The 21761-nt window shown below is 30.7% G+C and overlaps 1 protein-coding gene, 1 long non-coding RNA gene and 1 pseudogene across 2 annotated transcripts; 2 read left to right on the forward strand and 1 right to left on the reverse strand.

Moving 5' to 3' along the window:
- Window positions 1–8449: 8449 nt before the first annotated feature.
- LOC140176963 (uncharacterized) lies at window positions 8450–10649 on the forward strand. Its single transcript, XR_011868280.1, has 2 exons — window positions 8450–8566; window positions 10578–10649. It is a non-coding gene; the product is annotated as an uncharacterized lncRNA (long non-coding RNA).
- LOC112726779 (uncharacterized) lies at window positions 8564–11942 on the forward strand (annotated as a pseudogene).
- Window positions 11943–14280: 2338 nt separating this feature from the next.
- Window positions 14281–20836, reverse strand: LOC112726786 (NAD-dependent malic enzyme 2, mitochondrial). Its single transcript, XM_025776299.3, has 19 exons — window positions 20353–20836; window positions 19410–19506; window positions 19130–19248; window positions 18885–19052; window positions 18599–18727; window positions 18183–18243; window positions 17889–17992; window positions 17701–17784; window positions 17481–17587; window positions 17255–17357; window positions 16849–16956; window positions 16603–16668; window positions 16378–16450; window positions 16200–16286; window positions 16052–16106; window positions 15878–15949; window positions 15494–15556; window positions 15267–15381; window positions 14281–14745 (listed from the first exon to the last, which is right to left on the reverse strand). The coding sequence occupies exons 1-19, from the start codon at window positions 20482–20484 to the stop codon at window positions 14674–14676; spliced, it is 1815 nt and encodes a 604-aa protein (XP_025632084.1). The 5' UTR covers window positions 20485–20836; the 3' UTR covers window positions 14281–14673.
- Between the last annotated feature and the right edge of the window lie 925 nt (window positions 20837–21761).

A 21761-nucleotide genomic window follows, 5' to 3' on the forward strand; every position in this document is an offset into this window, starting at 1 on the left:
ATTTTTTAGTTTAAAAAATTTAAAAATATAATTATAAAATATATAATTATAAAATATTAATAAAAATAAAAAATAAATTATATCTCTTATTATTAATGTTTATATATTTTTAAATATAATATATCTATTTATATTTTATCTATCAAATATAATTTTATATTTTTATATTTTATTATTTTTGTTTTAATGTTTCATATCTATAAACAATCAATCATAAAATATGTTTTTTAATTATAATTTTTATATCTCTTGAATCTAGACTCATGTGATTCATAAAATTTTTTAGAAGTACTATTTCTATCCGAATTAAAAATAGTAATTGATGAAAAGTCTCGGTCCACAATTAAAAAATCATACCAAATAGATATTGGTAAGCATATGTCCTTTGACACACTTGCCATGAATATCTGCTACTATATATTAAATAATAGTGACAAGAAAATTGTGTGTTATTAGTCAAAGAAAATAGATCCTCTCAATTGTAAAAAAAATAAATTGAGGAAATAAAGTGTGATTTTTAATTGCTCTTTTTTGTTTTATTTATAAAATTAATAATAAGAGATCACATTTTACTTCTTCAATTAAGAGAGAATTCATTTCGTCATGAAGTGAGAATTTGTTCTATAAAGATCTAACTACATATGCACTTTAATTTATTTTCCGTCACCACTTCTTTTACTCACTCTTTTTTTTTTTTTTTTTTTTTTGAGAAAATCCTTCTCTTCATAACTCTTGTTGTCAACTAACAAAATACCCGTCTTATCTATAAAGCAAGATAAATGAAGATTATAATAACGTAAATATAAAGCATATTTAAAATATTATTTGATGTAAAAAATAAAGATACATTGATATTATTTTAAAATATATAAAAAATTCTAAACAAACGAAAAAAAAATGCTATTAAAAAACCGTTATAGAATATTATATTATGTTATTATTCATAAGTAATGTTGTGAAAATATAAATAATGTATTAAATTTTTGTTATTTAATCTAAATATAAAAAATTAAAATAATATTTTACTGTATATTAAATTACATTACATTATTTTTTTAAACACTAATGGTGTTCTTTTATTTTTTACACTAATTAATAATTTTAATTTATATTCATCTCATAATGATCTCTATTTATTTTACCTGTGCAGACATATGAATAAATTATTAATATATTTTTGTTAAAGTTACGAGTAAGAAATTACGACCTCTAGCCTCTAAGTGAATATGAAAAGATTATGTCATTTAAGTTATAGTTCGTTAGCAGAATAATATGTTATGTTATTATTGAAAACTTTTGCGCTAAAATAAAAAGTATACAATACTTTGTCTTTTATATTTGTATCAAAAGAATATCGAATAATTGCTAACTTGGATGAAATGTAAATAATTAAATAGCACTATAATAAAAGAGAATATATAAAACAAAACAAAAAAACTTATTAGATTGAAAAAGGAAGAAAAAATTGTAGTTGCTTCATTGTCAAATTGTCAATTATTGTGTTTAGAATAGGATTTTGGCAATGAATAGATCAAGTGCACTTGAATTTTATTATCGACAAAAATGCTCTCAAATAATTTTAAAATGCGACAAAAAATCTAACATTAAATATGTATTTTCAAAAAATACCTTAGAAATTGAATTATTTCGATGCGGTTTTTTGCAAGTATGATTAGAAAAATGAGATATTTTATCCTTAAAATTTGGTGATTTTTCGCGCTATATATATATATATTGTGGTTTTTTTTAAGAACCAATAATACTTTTAAAAAATCACAAAAAATATATACTTAGCAAAAAATTATCAAATTTTAAGAATAAAAACATCTCATTTTTCTAATCATGCTTACAAAAATCCGCATCAAAATTCAATTTCTAAGACATTTTTTTAGAAATACATATTTAATGTTGGATATTTTTGTTGCGTTTTAAAATTATTTGAGAGTATTTTTGTCGATAACAAAATTTGGATACATTTTTGCCAGTGACAAAATTATTCGAGTGCGTTTTTAGTAATTTATCCTTTTCTAAAATAATGTTGTTGATTTTCTAAAATAATGGTTGTTGGTTAATTTGAATGATTCTGTTGAATTTTTTTTACTGAGTTCATTTGTTTGAGTTAATTTTATTAATGGATAATTTGTCTGAGTTAATTTTCTAAAATAATGGTTGTTAGATAATTTTATTGAAGATAAAACAACCACAAAATAATCAAAGATGGATAATTTAGTTATAAATTTTGATAATTAAAATTGTTTGTGAACTTTTAATGATATATTATAGATTATTTATTATGCAAAATTGTGAAATTTTAAATTTTATTTGCTTAAAATTATTAAATTTAAATATTTAAAATTATATATTAAATTTTTAATAATTTTAGTTTATATTTAATTATACCGTTAAATTCTGGTTAAACTATTAAATAAATTACTCTATCAGTTTATTGATTGGTTTAATCACTCTATCATCTTCAATCATCCAGTGTTCCACTCCTTCACATTGTGTTGTGAAGGTTGTTCAGAGAGAAAGAGAAGGAGGGAGGGAGAGAGAGCATTCTAGAGCATGAGTTGCTATGCCGTTAACCAATTACTATAGATAACGATATGTGCATGAGCATTGGACTGAGTTTGAAACTCAAAAACTAAGTCTTTTTTCTATTCATTTATAAGATATATTTTTTTAAAAGTAGCATATTACAATAGATACTGGTGTGTAACTTTTATAAAGAGTAGGTATTTGCAGGATGTTTGAAAATTCTTGGAATTTAACAAAATTTTTACAAGAATTGAATTGAATTCCCGCGTTTGAAACAAAAAAAATAAATTATTTTAAATGAAATTCAATTCAATTTCACTATTTTCTCCTAAAATCAATTCATATCCAATCGAGTTTGAATTAAAATTTTTTATGGTTATCAGTGGCTAAAAGAAGGGGGTTGAATCTTAGCCCCCTTTTTGCTTGATAATACTTGCTAACCTTTGAAACCAACTTTGGAAACTTTTTACCTTTTTATCTCGTGACTAGCCACGAGATTTTTTCTTTTGTCTCGTCCTTAACCACGAGACTTTTCTTTTTGTCTCGTCACTTGACACGAGATATTTTCGGTTTTAGCTCCTATGCAGTAGAAACAGAAATAGAGTAGAGAAGAGAGAAAATTACACCCAGATATATCCTGGTTCAGCTGCTAAGTGCAGTGCAGCCTACATCCAGTCTCCATCACAAACATGATGGAATTTCATTATAATCTTCCTGATTACAATCTGTAAAGTGCTAACCCAACTTACAAGGGGATTCCCACAGAATCATGAAACACAACATAGATGAACAAAGGAACTCTAAGGACATCTATGGCTTTTTCTTTTAATTTTGTACTCTCTGCCTTTTTTCGCTCTATGGCTTTTTCATACAAATCTCACTGTTTGCCTTTTTCCATGAGACTCAAGACATGACAAAATTAAACAGAAAATTACAAAACAGAATACATTGAAGGAGAAGAGAAAACTGTTAGCTTAGGTAGCTCTGAGAATTCTGTGCCTTGCACTCTCAAACTTTCTCCTTGCTTCAAACCGTGGCTGTTCTCTCTTTTTATAGAAGATGGAAGCCTCCACCTTTGAAGCCAAAAACCAAGTCAACTTCTTATTCTCCAAGAAACAGAACCGGTTCGGCCAGAGAGAGAGAAGAGATAATCCATGCAATAACCAACATGAAATTACCTCTAGTCCTTTCTTGGTCATCACTCTTCATCAATCCGAGCTTTCCATTCTTGGCTTGCTCTCCAAGATGGATTTCTGGCCCTTGATGCTTCATGATGATGATGACTTATTCTGCTCCACTTTTGCTTCCTTCCTCACGCAGCCACCCTAGCTACCTTCTGTGATGAGTGAACTCAAAAGTAGTGACAAGCCATCTCCTCCAAGATCTTCTTTCCTGCTGGCCGAATCTCCTTCTCCATTTTTGGTATGGAGAAGCTAAGATCTCATCACAAAATCTTACTACAAGTGATAAGAATCTCAGCCACTACATTTTTTATGTTTTCTTGCCATCATTGAGATGGTCTTGTAGGGTGCTCTTCCTTCAATTCGGTAACTAAGTTTTGCTTCCATGGTTTCCTGGGTATTGTCCGAAAAGAGGAAATAGATGAGAGAATAGAAAATGTAGAAAGAGAAGCATTCAAGTGTTTTTGAACAAATAAACTAAAGTGAATTAATTTATTTCCCTTTCTTTGCTATTGGTAGCGTGCAGCACTATGACAATCAATCAATTCAACTGCAAATTTCTCTCTCATATTTCCATGCAATAAATGATAATTTAATGAAATTTGGAATCCATCACATGGTAAAATGCTTGGATCCGTTGGAAGCAATTTTTGCTTTCATCTTCACTTGATTTCGGATCAAGCATGAGTAGGGCTACCCTACTCTAAATGGGTAGGGTAGGGTAGGGTTTGGACCCTACTCTAACCCTACCCGCGGATTGAAAATTCTATTAAAACTCTACCCTACCCTACCCGCGGGTTGAGAATTTCTCAACCCTAACCCTACCCGCACCCTAAAGTTCTAAACCCTACCCGCAGAAATATTAAATTTTTTCAAAGTAAATATAAAATTCAATCATTTCAAATTTTATACATATTAATAACATAAAAAATAACAAACTAATGCTCTAAATTACTAAATTAACTAACTAGTTTAGTGGTTGTTCACTTATTGTAAGTCATTACATAAGAGAGGTTATGGGTTTAACTCTCACTTCCTTCACTATATACCTAATTTTTTTAAAATATATGTTATATTTGAGGTACGGGTAGAGTAGGGTAAGATACACCCTAAACCCGTACCCTACCCTACCCGCAGGCATACCCGGACCGTACCCTACCCTACCCGAACGGGTTGGGTACCCGCGGGTAGGGTATGAATTGCCAGCCCTAAGCATGAGGAACATTCATCAAAATTAAAATTGGGCTTAGTAGCAACAACATTTAATCTGGCCCAATAAAATTTTGATTCATCCAAACTGATTGGACTTATGGCAATGTTTGAGTTCTGGCCCAATTAATCACAAATTGCTTCAGCCACATATTATAAGAAACATACACCTAGGCTGAATGTTGGTTTTGATTTGGGCTTGCAATATTTATTTTATGTTTTGGCCCAAATAAAACCTGCATTAAAATTAATTCATTCAACACATATGATTTAATATTCTTGCAATTAATAACATTAATAATGTTTAGTCATCACAAATATTAGTTTAGAGTTTTTCAAACTCATCAATTTTATTTTATTAGGATTTCACTTAAAATATAAAATGTTCAAAATATTCATGTAATCTAATTACTTTTCTTTTTACTCATTCATTTTTATCAAAATTTTTCATCTCCCAACAGTATCTCTACTCTTCTTCCTTTCCTTGTAGATATGCTTCATTTCTTTCGTTAATTTTTCATTAAGTTCTTAAAGCTATAATAACACATATTAATTTTTAGTTCAACCAAATAGTACAATTGTTCCATCAGAAATTCATTGTCAAAAAAGATTCTATCTATATTTTAAGGTAATTTGTTTAAAAATAAAATTTATTTATTATTTTTATATATATTTATTATATTTTCAAATGGTCATATCACTAATTTTTATTAAAATTTTTTAGAATTGTATCAGTGCTAAAGATAGAACATATATTCATATTAAAATTTTAAAAGAAAATGTGTCAAAATATAGAGGAATTGAAGGACAAATTACCCGACAATAAATGTATTAGCAGTTTGTACATTTGACTTAAATTTTTCTATATGATGTCTGGGAGAGAAGGTTTGGCTTCGGATTCACAAATTTTAGATAATCCACTAAGTAGGAAAGATAATCTAGTTGTTCCTCAAGGTATTAATTTTCTAATAATTTTTTTATTTTTAATAAATATTCTTCTAGTATTAATTAAGTAAATAGTTTAAATTCTATTTTTAGGTAAATTCTACTTAACAGATGTTGGATATATGTTGAGGTTTGGCTTTATCAATCTATATCGAATTTTTCGATATCATTTAAAAGAATATTCATGACACCCTCTTAAAAATCCAAAAGAATTATTCAATTTAAGACATTAATCACTGTGCAATGTAATTGAAAGAGCTTTTGGGATTATGAAAAATAGATTTTCTATCATAATAGAGATAGCTAGTTATGATGTAGACACTATGAGCGGAATTTTTATAGCTTGTTCCATTCTGGATAACTTCTTAATAAATTTTGATCCAGACGAAGAATTTATTACACAAATTAAAAGGGATATTAATAGTGTGTCTGAACAAAATTCTATAAATATTGAAATTGTTAGAGGTGAAGATGAACGAATGAGAGAAATTTTGAGGGACTCTATAGCCGCATAAATGTAGAACGATTACATTATTGAATAAATTTTAAGTCTTTCTGAGAGACTATATTATTAGGTATTTTTGTATTGAACTTGAATTTTATGTATCATTTGAATTATTATTTGTTTATACAATGACCATTACTTTATGTATTGTTTGATGTTTACTTTTAACATGTCATATTTTTAATTATTGGTGTATTTTATGATATAAATTTGTTATGGATATAAAAATAGATAGCAGTATGAATACTTAGAAAATTATTGATGTTAAAAAAAATGAACCAAATGCATATTTTAGATGGATCATAGATATGGATGATTTGTTACTTGAAAGTTCTCAGAGAACAAAAGAATAAAGAACAAAAGAAAGGTAGAACATTTTCAGTAGAAGCTTATAGAAAAGCAATAAAAAAAATTAATGAAAAATTTTCTTTAAGTATCAATAAGATTAAAGTACAAAATTGTTTAAAGACTCTCAAAAAACAAATGGTATTAGCAAAAGAACTAGAATCTAAAAGTGAAATAGGATGAAATGAAACTATTAAGACATTTGAAGCTACTTTAGAAATATGAAAAACTTTAATAAAAATATACATGACACTTCTATTTAATATTAATTTTTCATTAGCATTTGTATATACATGTTTTAAATGTATACTAGGTTATAATTATTTTTTTTTTGTTTTCAGTCTAATCCTAAACTGAGACAAATTAAAAAGAAATTTCTTTATCACTTGAACATTCTTAGAGAGATATATAAAAAAGATATAGCAATTGGACATCGAAATGGGACTATTAAAAAAAGATTACGAAGATGGTCAAAAAGGACATCAATATTAATAATATTAATGAGATGCAAGTGAATAATATAATTCATTTAGAGAACTTCAATACTTTTGAATATGAGAATGAGAGTATTCCAGCAACTCCAACTACACAAGTTTCATGTGCCACTCCATTTACTGATATTTCGTTTTCCAAAAGTAAAAAACAAAAAGCAAATGATAAAAATTCATCAAAATTTAAAGAAGGTTCGACAGCTATTATCATTACAAGACCTCATATTTAGCAGACTTCTAAACTATTTGAAGCAATTCGTAACTTGAGTGTATAAGATGATAAACTTTTTGAAATCGTTAAATGGTTTGTTGAGCATTTTACTTTTATTGATGTCTTCTTTGAATAACTTCCGCTTACAATGGTTGTGTAACAAGTTAAATTGATTTTATGTCTAATAATTTCATAAAGTTTATATAATTTTTAAAGTAGATTTTGAGTGATGTTTTTGTGTTTTTTATTTTAATAAACAAATACTTATATTGCACGAATTTACTTTTTTCTTTTAATTTTGATTTAAAATATTTGTGAGTTGTTAACAAATAACTTAGTTTATTTTTATGTCGATGATTCTACTAATTGATTAATTGTAGACTCTGATTTCGATCTTTTACGTATTTTATATGGATAAAAAATAATATTTTTTATTTTTTTAAAAGAGATAAACAAATTTTAATTGAAAAAAATTTAATTAAAAACTAAAATTTTTAATTATTTTATATAATTTAATAAATTAATATATTTATTATTTAAATATAATATTATATTAATAAAAAAACAAAAATATCTATTATAAAATTTTAATTTATTTGATAAATATTTTAAATATTAGAATTTAATTTATTTTTATAATTTTATTAATTTATTTTAAATATTAAGATTTAATTCAATTCTACATCATTAACAATTTTTAAACAGACCGTTACTATTTAGTATATAGATGTATATGGGCATAGTTGTAATGTTTAAGGATTGTTTAAACTTTTTTTTTGGTGAACTTAATATTTTTTTGGTGAACAAGGATTGTTTAAACTAAATATATATTAAAAAATTATTTATTAATTATTTATTGCTAATAAATAAATAAATAAATGTTATCAAAAAGACTTCTTTAAGAAAAAGAACACTTCTTTTGTTGGTTCTTTTTTCAGCATCTGGTGCTTCCGCAAGGTGAGAAATTCGATTAATTACCACCGCCTCTTGTTTCATATAATCACGTTTGCTTATATCAACTTCTTACTGTTGCTGATTTTGCAATTTCTTGCTTGCTTAATGAATTTGGGAACACAAATTTGATTGTTAAAAGTATTATAGTGGCGAAAGATTGGAACGGCCGCTGAAAGCGTCTTCGCAGGTATCGACACCTTCGTTCACTGACAGATCGCAGTTAAGTTCTGAAGCTTCATTGTATGCTGTGATTATTCAAATGGTTTCTTTTGGAAGTTGTAGTATTTAATATTTATAGAAGAACAGAACCGTTTTCTTATGGGTTCAATTCTCAAATTTCGTAACATATATGGTTCCTTTAAATGCTTTCATTCTAAACCTAATTGGGGTTCCGGTGCTTCAGATAAAACCCCCAAATTGGAACCAAATAGGAATAACAATAGGGTAGGGATTTTTTGGGACTTAGATAACAAGCCACCAAACTCAATTCCACCTTTTGAAGTTGCCAATAAGCTTAGAATTGTTGCATCTTCATTTGGGGTTGTTAGGCATATGGTAGCTTATGCAAATAGTCACACTTTCACCGGTGTCCCACACGCTGTTCGGCAGTGGAGGAAAGAGAAGGAGCTGTATAACCGATTGGAGAGCAAAGGCGTCATCAAGCGGAATGAGTCTCATGTTTGCAGGGTTTGTGGGAGAAAGTTTTACACTAATGAGAAGCTTGTTAACCATTTCAAGCAGCTACATGAGAGCGAGCAAATGAAAAGGGTGAACCAGATAGCATCGGCAAGGGGGAACCGGAGGGTGAAGTTGGTGGCAAAGTATTCGATGAAGATGGAGAAGTATAAGAAGACTGCAAGGGATATTCTTACTCCAAGGGTGGGGTATGGTTTGGCCAGATGAGCTGAAACGCGCAGGATTTTGGGTTCAGTCTGTGTTGGATAAGCCACAACTGCGGATCATGCATTGGAAAGTCACATGGTGGATATGATGGATCATAGGTGGGTTGAATGCATAGTAGTTGTGTCGGATGATTATGATTTCGCTAATGTAATAAGGGAAGCGAAGCTACGATGTCTAAAGACAGTTGTCATCGGGGATACTAGTGATGGTGTATTGAAGAGGATTGCTGATACCTCCTTTTCTTGGGAGGAAATCCTAATGGGGAAAGCTAGAAAGGAGGCTATATCGGTTGTTGAGAACTGGAAGGATGTGATATTTTGAAAAGGTTAGAGTGGAAATACAACCCAGAGGTGGATAAAAGGAAATATGATCCGGCTGATGTGGTTATTGAAGAATCAGAAGATGATAATATTGAAGGTGTTTGTTATGTTGTTGATGATGACTATAAGGATGATGGAGGTTCTTGGTGGGAGTTAGATTCTAATGAAAATGTCAAAATGAACAGACACGAAAATCATAATTGAAAATGAGGTAAAATTTTCTTATTCTTTTAATTTTCTTCTCATTCTATTGTTTTTCTCCCTCAATTTTCACTTGTAATTTGTAATTATTTTCTTAATTTTTGTCCCCGATTATCTTATTCCAAAATCAAACTCATATTAGGAGGGTGGCAATTGCAGAAAGAAGAGAAAAAGAACAACTGGTGGTAACCAAGGAGAAACAATTAAGCAAACAAACTATCGGGAACCAGAAGGGAAGATTGGAAAATAAAAAAAGGTTTGTGTATTACTGTGTGGTGATAAGTATATGATACATAGCATAACTTATTTATGGGTGAAAACAATTAAGGTAATAAATACATAATATTTTATTATTAACAAGAATATCAAGCTAATCAATATACAAAACCAGTAAACATGTAATAAAATCTTTTAATTACAAGTTCATTGCTCGACAAGTAGTTAAGTTGATTTTGTTGGTAACTCTGGATTTAGTTATCAACCTGTTATATATGTTATAGGCGTACTGCATACACACAGTTGCTAAAATGTTCACTCTTATGATTCCTGTTCTGGTCAATTTCTGTGTGTCGAAGTATTTCCCTTCACCAAAACTGGCTCTTCTTTGACAAGATACTAAGCAGAAAAGTTTGATTGTCTGGAACCTTTTGAGCTAATCCTTTCCCGTTATGCACATTTTCTATTTTCTAGAGTTTCTCTTTTCCACTAAGCATTCATGTGTTACTAATGTAGTATGTAACTTGTGCTTTAGGTACTGCATGGTGCTTTTTGCAGGCATTGCAGCTGAAGCTCTTGTTTATGGTGAGGCAGAGGGGGGAGAAAATGATGAAAATCTATTCAGAAACATCTGTCTTCTTTTGGAGCCCCGATTATCTTTAACTGAGGTATCTCCACAGTGCACAATCGACACCCCTGTTCTGATGGTATATGTTCATACGTGATACTGAAATTTCAGCCTTAACTTTCTTGCCTCGAGAAGATGTCTAATCAAGAAAGATGGTCGGTTTTACAAACTTATAATTTGCCCAAGTGGCACAGAGCTGCGCACCGAGCTGCCATTAAAATGTTGGAAAGTGGTGCCAGTCTGAGTATAGTAATTAGGAGGATTGAGGAAACTTTGTATTGCAAGAAATGATCCTCAGAAGTTCAGAATTACAGACAAAAGCATTTTGTGTATTCAACTTACTTACAGGGCCAACATCTCTTCTCGTCTTACAAGTATTCATTCACAATGGCTTTATTTTAGTCATATAAGTACTTTGCTTGGTTTATTTTCCGGTGCAGGGTTGTTGCAGCTGATCTGAAGTGCAGCTGGTTTCACTGGTCTGCATATAGTTTTCAGATGCCCCTCTGTTGGACCTTGTATAGGATGAAAGAGTGCCATGCTGCAAACAAATGAAGACTTTCAGCTTCAGCAAGTGACCTCTTTGTTCACTTCAGTGTTCACACTGAGACATGAGCCATTCCAAAAGTTGCACCCCGCTTGGCTAAATAAATACTTGGAACAATATTTGATACTTAGAGAGAAGTAGCCAATAATTTGGAGCAGTGCTTAAGGTTTATTTTATTTCACCAGCAATATTGGCCGCGGTTGAAATCAATCACGGGTTTGTTTGTAAATTAACTATTTAGGCTAACTATTTATGTTAGTTGGTATTTCATAAGTTCGTGGACATTAGGTATGGGAATCTTTTTACCCCTAGTTATAACTTTTCGTTTTCCCTGAACTAATTTTCTCTTCAAACACCATATCATTATCGGCTAAAATTTTCTGCATTCGCACATGGTGGTGGTTACAGTTGCTAAATGTTGGGTTCAGCCGTTCAGGGGCTTTGATGTCTTAGGATGAAGTTCAGAAATTAGAATTGAGATGGATGGCATGGCAACAAACACTGCAAGTTGTGTATTGAAGTCATTGAAACAAAGTAACTTTCTGTTGCAAACAACCTGTAATTCCCATATTGTCATATTCATATGGAGTTTGTATATTATATTTAAGCTAGACAAATTGGTTATGTTCAAACCTAAACTCCCTAGAAACTGGGATAGATTAATCTTTTTTATTTTTATGTTGGCCTACGTTCCCTCCCAAAAATACATTATTTGAGCTATGAATTTAATTTTAATTATGTTTTATAACTAACTAATGCTAAAGACTTGATATTTTGATTTAATTAATTATTAAGATCATGAAATTATTTTAGTTAATTTATATAGTGTAATTACGATAGTTCAGCCTTCAATACGTTATTTGAACTATAAATTCAATTTTAATTTTGTTTTGTAACTATCTAATACAGAAGATGAGTTTTTATTTTTATTTTTTGATATAACGAAAATATTATAAATTGTTTGGAATTGACCGGATATTAAATCTAATTTAATTTAATTGTAAATTTAGACAAAATTTAATAATTAAATAAAAGATCCGATATAAACACATAATAACAAAAAAGCTCTACAACCAAGCGATTTTCTTCTCATCTTCTCGACAATATAAACAATATATGATGCAAGTTTGAGTGCATTGAATCAGGGAGAGTTTGATGATGCAAGTTCGATTACATTGAATCAGGGAGAGTTCTCAAAGGTATTAAATAGCTCTGAGCACCACTGTCTGGGAATTTAAGCAAAGCTAAATTCGAATTCAAAGGGTTCCCCCAGTTAAGTGCTTGTGGTGTTTATGTATCAGGCGGTAATACTTGAAAACAAAACACTTATAGTCACGGCTAGGCTCAAAGGTGCAAAGCACCAAAAGAAATAAAAGTTGTGTTCAAGAATCATGAAAAATTTAAAAGAAGAGAGTCAATGATATCATCCGGATTTTAATTCTAAGGGATACCAATATTATTGAACTTCAAAGGAAAGAGAGATGCCAAAACTATCCAGAAATAGAGTTAATAGCCTCATTCAGTAATTAGACAACATAATTTTGGACTGTTAGAACTTTTCTGCAGTATTTAGTAGGTTCCTTCGTAGAACCTCAAAGCAGAATGGAAAAACAAGTTTTTGTAGAGGAAAACTTCTCTCTCTTTGTACTAATCTCAATCTTACCCGTGTACAGCCTTACTTTTTATAATCATAAGATTCAAAAAGTTGTTTATACTTATAAGCCCTTTCTATCATAGGATATTTCCAAGAAAATTTGATTCTGAATTAGAAATGCACTCAAGTTTTAAGTTCATTGCTGACAGAATATTTACTGATACTGATATTAATCTGAAACCGACACAGAACATGAAATGGATAGAAAGACTCTAAAATTTTCGCATCCTAAAATCATTCTTTTAACTTTTTCCTTCAAGAATATTTACCAACATATAGTGTTGATATTAGGGGTGGCAATATGTACCCTACCTGCGGGTATCCAACCCGACCCCACCCGATCGGGTAGGGTTGTCAACCCGATCCGCAGCGGGTAGAGTAGGGTGCAGGTAAGGTTCTTGTGCGGGTCGGGTAGGGTGCGGGTTGAGCCTCAACCCTACCCGACCAACCCGCACTCTATATATGTTTATATTATATACTTATATAAAAATATGTTTTAAGTGGATGTTGAATCAAAGATCTCTCACTAAATGCAAAAGATTCTTAACCACTAAAAAAAAATCATTAATTGATAATTTAATATTTTTTTTTACATAAAAATCAGTTTTATTTTAAATTATCATCAAATTATATAATAATGTTGTATATTTTTTGTAACCTGCAGGTAAGGTCGGGTACCCGCGGGTTAAGAGCGAGTAGGGTTAGGGTTGGGATATTCTCAACCTGCGGATTGGGTTAGGATTGGATCCAAACCCTACCCTACCCTACCCATTGCCACCCCTAATTGATATTGTTACCATTACTTGAAACGGTCGATGATAATGAACATTTTCTTTTACATCGCAATAATATCAATAAAAGATTTGAAATTACTGATATATCTCTCCAGAAAAAGGATTGTATTTCAGCCTTTTTTTTATATAATTAGTATGCATATGCTTCTTTAGTATATAGTATACAACACTACAAAATATGGTATACACATTAAACTTGGAAAATGGAAAGATGTGTATGTGTTACTCTTGCTCATCTGTGTCACACAAAACTGATATATATTCTATTATTGGATGAAATATGTGATACACATAACACATGACATAACTAGGGGTGAGTACGGATCGGTTTGGTTCAGGTTTATGATACAATTAGAATCGAACCGATCAAAATATAATTGGTTCGATTTGGTTCGATTTGCATTTTTTTGTACATGTACCCGAACCAAATCAAACCGATTAAGAACGGATTGGTTCGGTTCGGATAATTGGATACCCGATGACTTTAAAATTCATAAAAAAAAACAAATTTTTATCTTAAAAATTCAACAAGTACAATAAACATGTAACATCAATAGAAATAATCCAAACATGTTAAATACCAAATACATTAAAAACTAAACTCATTAAAATTAAAACATATTAATAATGAATAATCATTGTCTAATGGAAAAGTCATATATATTTTTTTATTTTTTTTATTTAATTAATATATGATCGGGTTCGCGGGTTGGTTCGGGTTCCACACCCCAAAAACCGATACCCAAATCAATCACTAACAAAAGCTATCGGTTTGGTTCGGATTGGACCCGATTACCCGTTGGTTTCAGAACCAATTTAATTGGTTCGGTTCGAGTTCGGACGAGTAATCGGGTACCCGCTACCCGTACTCACCCCTAGACATAAGTCTCATATCCAACCCAAAAATAGAAAGTTGTGTGTAAGTGTGTTGACTCCATACAAAGCAAAATGAATACCAAAATCATTTCTCAGCAAAAAATAGAGAGCACTTGCACAGGGTCTTCAAAAAAATGTACATGAGAGACAGGACTCTATTTTTCATGAACAAGAGGAGAATACACAGGGTACCACATATTTCTTGCGACATACTCCACCGTCTCCTCCTGCAACCAGCATAAACCACATCTGATAAGGCTTGATATATAAAATAGGGTATTAAAAGACTAATAGTACAAAATATCAAGTTTTGTTAGAACTTCAACACCTTGCCAAGTTTGGAAAAACATTGTATACAAAATAAGATACTGAGTGACATGAGGTATGTTATCACTTTTATCACAAACAACTTAATTTGCCATATTTGGATGTAAACTTTAACTGTTAATCTTAGGCAACTCATTCAACATAGATAGTATATGCAAAACTATCATGTATTATGTATTACATATATAAAGGGGATTAAGATTTGGTGTCCAATTTCTGATGCTAAAAATGACTAGTGTCCCTAACCTCTAATAACTTCTCTATACACATAATAACTTAAAAGTACCCACTACTTAAACATTCTACTACTAATCATATAACTAATTTTCATAATAAAATAATAGTATTTAATAATTTAATTTGCAGACTATAACATATCAACTAGTATCATATAAAGCGTGTAAATGAAAATTTCACATACTTTTGACATCTTTGCAAGTTCCTTGGGCCCTACATCACCATGCCCTTCTGCCAAGTTGTCTTCAACTGCTGCTCGAAGAACAGCAGCACCAACCTCTGCTGTTACATTTCGAATGCTACAACAACCACAAGTATTGATCAGAGAATGCCAATAATATCAGCTATAAGAACAATCAATCAACAAAGCAAAAATGGAAAATCAAATATACCAAGTGACGAAAATATTACCTATCAATGGATGGATACAAGATTCCTTTTGAGATATCTTCCTCTAACATGTATGAAGCAAGGCTGTGAGAAAGAGAGTATTGTTAGTATTTTATTTTAAAAGATTGAATGTCATGTCATCATGACTGCAAGAAGATGCCACAAATTATCATGGGTTAAACACGGATATGGTCTACAGCATAGAAATATGGTGTTGTTTGATCCATCAAAGAAATGCGAACAGATAAATGTTTGAGCATGTAAAACAAGGACAATATACTTAATTACTTTAGGTTTTAGCAGCTTAGTGAATTCTAGAATGCAACACTATAAATATCAAATAGAGAGATTTTGCCAAACTTCCATGAATGCTAATAAAAGTAGTCCACATTAACATGTGCATACCATTCAGCAGCAGCCTGCAACATTCCATCTGTTATTAGCCGAGCACCTGACAAAAGTGATCCTAGACCGATTCTAAAATGGAAAGTTTAAAATAAAAGACTAAATCAATATTTCCAACCATAAGAATGATCATAAAAATTTATAAGACACAAGAAAGCTGAAAGCATGTCCTACCCTGGGAACAGATACATGTTGTTGGCTTGATTTACATGACCCACTTTTCCATTACCTGCATAAAATTTTAATCGGACGTTTCTTCACAGCTAAGGAAAAATGTAAAGTAGACAAGAAGCCTCAACTCAAAACCATTGAGAGTAATTACCAAGATCTACATTTTCGAAAGGGCTACCACTTCCAAATACGATATCTCCACCGGCATGCTTAAAAGCATCAATAGCAGTGCACTCAGCTGTCCAGGTACACCAACGACAATGTCAAAATTAAAAACAGTCATTACATTAAGAAATTGTGAGAGTTTATTAAGCCTTGTGCAGACAAACCATTCATGGTAGGGTTAGACATGGCAAAGATGGCAGGTTTTGTTGAAACAGATTCTTTCATTGCCTTAAGCACCTGAGTTTAATGATCACAATTATTAAAATAAGAAATTGCTGAATAACACATACAGAACACCAAGCATTCTAACATATCAATAAAAAAATATTATTAATATAGTTCACTCATGGATAGGACATGATATAAGTGGAATTGTACAAGATAATTACCTCCTCATTGAAAATGCCACCAACCCCAGACAAACCAAGGAGAACATGTGGTCTAACCTTCTTCACCTAAACATCAATATGTTCAACAATCAATTTTGATGTATGAATATGACTATGCGTGACCCTCAAGATCAGCATCACCATAGGTAGATGGTTAAGTAATCTTATACCAAAATAATTGTTTTCAATATCATAACATAACCCTTGACACAAAAGAGTTTCACTCAATGAATCATTTAAATTTACCACTTCAATTATACTAGCACCCTCAGTGAGCCCTTCTAGGTCTCTTGGGTTTTTAGCAAATGGAGCTGCAGCTGGATCTAGATTATTCCTATCAGTTGTGACAAGACCCTGCATACAGAAATGGCATTGTCATCAGGATTAATGCAACTAAATACAAATACAAAACAGCAGCATCCAACACTTGATTGCACACATTTATTTATTTTATAATTCCAGCATTTTATATTAAGTCATATCAAGACAAACAATATGATGGAAAAAGAGAGTAAAAATAATACTAGCATTACAAGAAGATCAATCAAAATCAGAATTGGGTATCTTAGTATAGTTACGATCATAAACAGTTATAGTTTCAAGCATTACAACTTAAAGAACTGACAAAGTTAGTAAATATGTGAAAGCATACATCTTTATCAATCAAAAAGAATTGACTTTTGGCAGCTGTTTCACTGCACCCTGCCATCTTTGAAACTGCCTGGATGGCCATTTTCAGAACACCAAGCCCTGCACTGCAAGCCAGGGAAGAAATGTTCTTGACACAAAAGTAGCTAATCTATAATGAATGTGATGAAACAACAAAATGAAATCAGACACCCAATATTAAGGTTGATCATAATAAGTTCTGCAATTACCTCCCAGCTCCAACCACAACTATCTTTTGGTTTACAAAATCAGACAATGGCCGACCTTGGGCTCTTACAGATCCCAATATTCCAGCAAGAGCAACACCAGCAGTGCCCTGAAGGACATGAAGGAAAAATTAAGTTTCGGTAGCTACTTCAATAAAACAGTCCAGTAGATAACAACCTTCAAGATTTTCTTGATTAATAAAGTCTTAAATCATTTTCTCACCTGTATATCATCATTAAACATGCAAAACCTTTTATGATATCGTTCCAAAGTTTCAAAAGCCCACTTCATTTGGAAATCCTCAAACTGAAGAAATTATCACAACCATCTAATTATACAATTGATAATAGCTATGTGCCCAAAAGAATAAAAAGAAAGAAAGAAAGAAAGAAAGAAAGAAAGAAAGAAACCTGCACAATGGCCTTAGGCCATCGAGCATGAACAGCTTCCATGAATTCATCCACAATTGATAGATACTCTTCACCTTCCAACCTTGGTTGTCGAAGTCCTAAATCTATCACATGAAAATGACATCAGAACAGTCACCAATACCTTTCACAAGATCAACTAAGATTAATTCACATGCTAGCTTTTGGTATGGTCTTAGTAGTTTCTAAATATAATTGCAAAGTAAGGATAAACTAATCAACAAACGAAAGTTTTAAACAAGAAAACAAAGATCTGGCAGGAAACATTTTACTCACAAAGACGATCTTCAAGTAGCTTTTGATTGTTGGTTCCAACATCTAGCATAACTGGAAGTATCTGCCACATTAAGAAATTCAACATATAATAACTTGGAAAAAGTTACTAGTTTTTACTTAGTAGATGATCTTAATGAAGTCAAAACGAAATTAAGATAGTCAAACCCCTTTGTAAATGACACCCATCACAGAAGGTAATAAAACTGAAATAATTAAAGAAAGCATATTAATAAATTATATGTCCTAAGGTATCTTAGCATGGGTAGTAATCCTATCCACTAGTATACGTTGATAATAATTTTAGTTCCAAGCATGGGCCACCGTGAACAAAACTGAAGTTAACTCCCACCATCAGCAGATGTGAGCTAGAGAAAAGAGGTAGAAAGCAAAAGATATACGGAGAAAAGAAAGCATACTCTTTGCGGGCTGATACCAGCAGCAGCAACATAAATGTCAAGTTTTCCTATTGGTATTCCAATGCCCTGAACTCCAAGGTCACCTAAGCCAAGGATTCGACTACCGTCTGTCAAGACAATCATATCTACCTGCAAAAAGGTGTAAGATGACAAGAACCGAACACATTAAATGAATAAATGCAAACAACTTTTGCTACTCAATATACCAAGAAACATCAAGAAAAAGAGTTTTCCCTTTAGTAAACGAAAGAAAAGGATACTGCCATAAACAAAATTAATGCAATACCTCAGGAGCTGGCCAGTTATAGATCATCGACATCATCTCTCCTTTATCTTTGGCACTAAAATACATTCCACGTGGACGTCTAAATAACCCAGAATAATTTTGGCAAACTAATCCAACTGTAGGAGTATATATTATAGGGGCAAACTCTTTAATATTATCAATAAGCACCTGTAGCGAAATGGAAGAAATCAACATGATAATAATATATACTCTCATGTTAAGAAGAAAACTTCATATCAACTCACTCTGTAGTACAATGTCTCGTTCCTGTCATGCAGTCTGTTCAAGATTCTCCATTTGGCTAGGGCAACAACTTTATCTGGTTGTCCCTGAGTGTTCTTCTCCAAAGATCGGTATGAGTTCACTAAAACAATATATTGCTATCAAATTATTACTGAACAAAAAGGAAATTTACAAATAAGTAAAAGCTATAATGTAATTTTCAGAATAAAGGAAAAAGGACTGAGAGTAAAGCATCCAAAATTCTAAAGACATAAAATATGATACAGGTAGGCTTAAACTTACTGAACCGATCATATTGCTGCTCAAATGAAATGACACGAGGAGGAAGGAGGCCCCTAAGCCCCAATCGGTCCCGTTCAGTCAAAGGAAACCCAGTATCCTGCATTCAAGAATTTGGAAACAGAGTTGGAGAAAAACTTGAGTTTTAGATCCAAAACCATGATGACATGATGTGAAAAGGTTTCATGAACAATTGACATGACCCCAAAGTTATGTAAAACATTCTATGAGAAGCTTACATTTTTATTCTAATGTCAAATTGTATGTGTAATACATGAATTCATGTTCAGCATTTAACCAAACTTTAAAACACACAAACACCACTAACAAGTAAAAAGTAGATGACATTAATGATCAAGCAATCACTTTTTCCTCTCTAGTGTGCAGGCTATTTTGAATTGTTTTCTTTTTTGTTTTTGTTTGGATTTGGTTAAATTTGGGGAAATAAACATTTTACTTTCAAAATTTTCTAGTGTGTGCCTATTTTAAGCCAATCCAAACACAAGCCTCCACTTTCATATAACCACCATATTCAAATCCATTACAAGAGTAGTGTAATTCCATAAAACTACATGTCTGTAGTAACCTACATAGCATTTATTAATAAAAAAAAAACTAATAATTCTCAGCCATTCAAGTCTTCAGAAAGAAAAACAACCATGAAAACTTCATCAAAATTTTGTGGAACATTTTCAATATAAATCAACCCAATTTCTTTTTTTTTTTCGAAAATATTGACTTTCAAGCGAACAGCAATTCACAACATTCAACAGAAGCTTTATAAACTAGAAATAGAAAAACTAAGGATAAAAATTGCGGGGAAGTAAACGAATCTTATTTCCTTTCTGTAAATCTTAAGCTAAAATTTTCCAGATTCCCAAACCAAAAAAAAAAAAAGGGAGAAAGTTGAAGAAAGAAAACTTGAAGTTTGAACAAAAAAACCAACCTTGTTGAACCAAGGATCGTGGAGGATATCAGCACCGCGCTTGTGAACAATGAAAGGGCCGGGAATCGCCGTCGATAACCGCCGGCTCGATCTGGCAACGGCGGTGGCGGCGAATCGTGCCAGGTTCCACATCGTTGTCGGGAAATTCAACTCAGCTACTATACTACTGAGCTGAACTTTAAGCTCTGTATAAAGTTAAAAATGGTAGCAAGCTTCTAAATTTTCTCGGGAAAATTGAGCTGCTGCTACTGTGCGTGTGTTTTGGTTTTACTGGTGAAAAAACAATTTTCCCGAGAAAATGGGAAATTAATTATAATTAATTAATTAATGGAAAAGGATGGGAAGTGTTGGAGTGGAAACATCAAAGAGTATAAAGTATAAACAGATTCAACTTCAAGAATGAGTAATCATTGGCTGATTTTATATTACATTACAGCAATGAGCTTTTTTTTTAGTCAAAGTCTTTGACATTACAACAGACATCTTTGGTTAGTGTTTCTAATGTTTTTTTTATAAACCATTAAAAATATATTCTAATAATTTTGTCGCTGTATTTAAATTTTATTACTGACAAAAATATTTTTAAATAATTTAAAATTATAATAAAAATATTTAACATTAAATATTATTTTTAAAAAATATTTTAGATATTAAATTTTAATGTGATTTTTTATAAGTATAATTAAAAAAATAAGATATTTTTATCTTTAAAATTTAGTAATTTTTCATTAAATATATATTTTTTGTGATTTTTTATTTAACAAAAAACACTGAATTTTAAGAAGAATAATATCTCATTTTTCTAATCATACTTATAAAAAATAGCATCAAAATTCAATCTTTAAAGCATTTTTTAAAAAATACATATTTAATATTAGATTTTTTATCGCGCTTAAAATTATTTGAGATTATTTTTGTCGATAGCAAAATTCGAATGTATTTTTGTCAACGAACAAAATTATTTGAATACATTTTTAATAATTTACCTATTTTTTATTTTAAAGTTTAATTAACATGTGTCGAACATTAAACATATAATAAACTTATTACTATAGAAAGTTTTGAATTTTTTATTTTAATAAATACACAACAAATTTTTTATATATAACTTAAACTTTAAGTCTTTTCTAATAAATAAGTTTAACATAAACACATATTAGCTATTCTCTTTATGTTATAATTTTTAAAAAATTTTAAAACAAAATATTTTAAAATTACATCTATATTATTTTTGTAAATTCCTAAGAGTGTAGACAATTCTTTTGAAGGTTAATGTTCAAAATAACTTCAATACACAATCAAAAACTATATTGTATCTTTTTTTTCTTTTATCATGCTTTTTTTTAAATAAAAAGAAAAATGGTATTCACTTTACACAAGATTCTTATGTATATGATTGTTAGAAGTGG

Source organism: Arachis hypogaea, chromosome 12, assembly GCF_003086295.3.
Source record: "Arachis hypogaea cultivar Tifrunner chromosome 12, arahy.Tifrunner.gnm2.J5K5, whole genome shotgun sequence".
In the NCBI taxonomy this organism is placed as follows: domain Eukaryota; kingdom Viridiplantae; phylum Streptophyta; class Magnoliopsida; order Fabales; family Fabaceae; genus Arachis; species Arachis hypogaea.

Coding starts and splice junctions, on each gene's coding strand:
- LOC112726786 (XM_025776299.3), bottom strand. CDS start 20,484: ATGTGGAACCTGGCACGATTCGCCGCCACCGCCGTTGCCAGATCGAGC. Junction 19,053..19,129: donor ACGAGACATTGTACTACAGA/GTGAGTTGATAT, acceptor ATTTCGCTACAG/GTGCTTATTGATAATATTAA. Junction 15,557..15,877: donor TTGCAGGCTGCTGCTGAATG/GTATGCACATGT, acceptor TCTTTCTCACAG/CCTTGCTTCATACATGTTAG.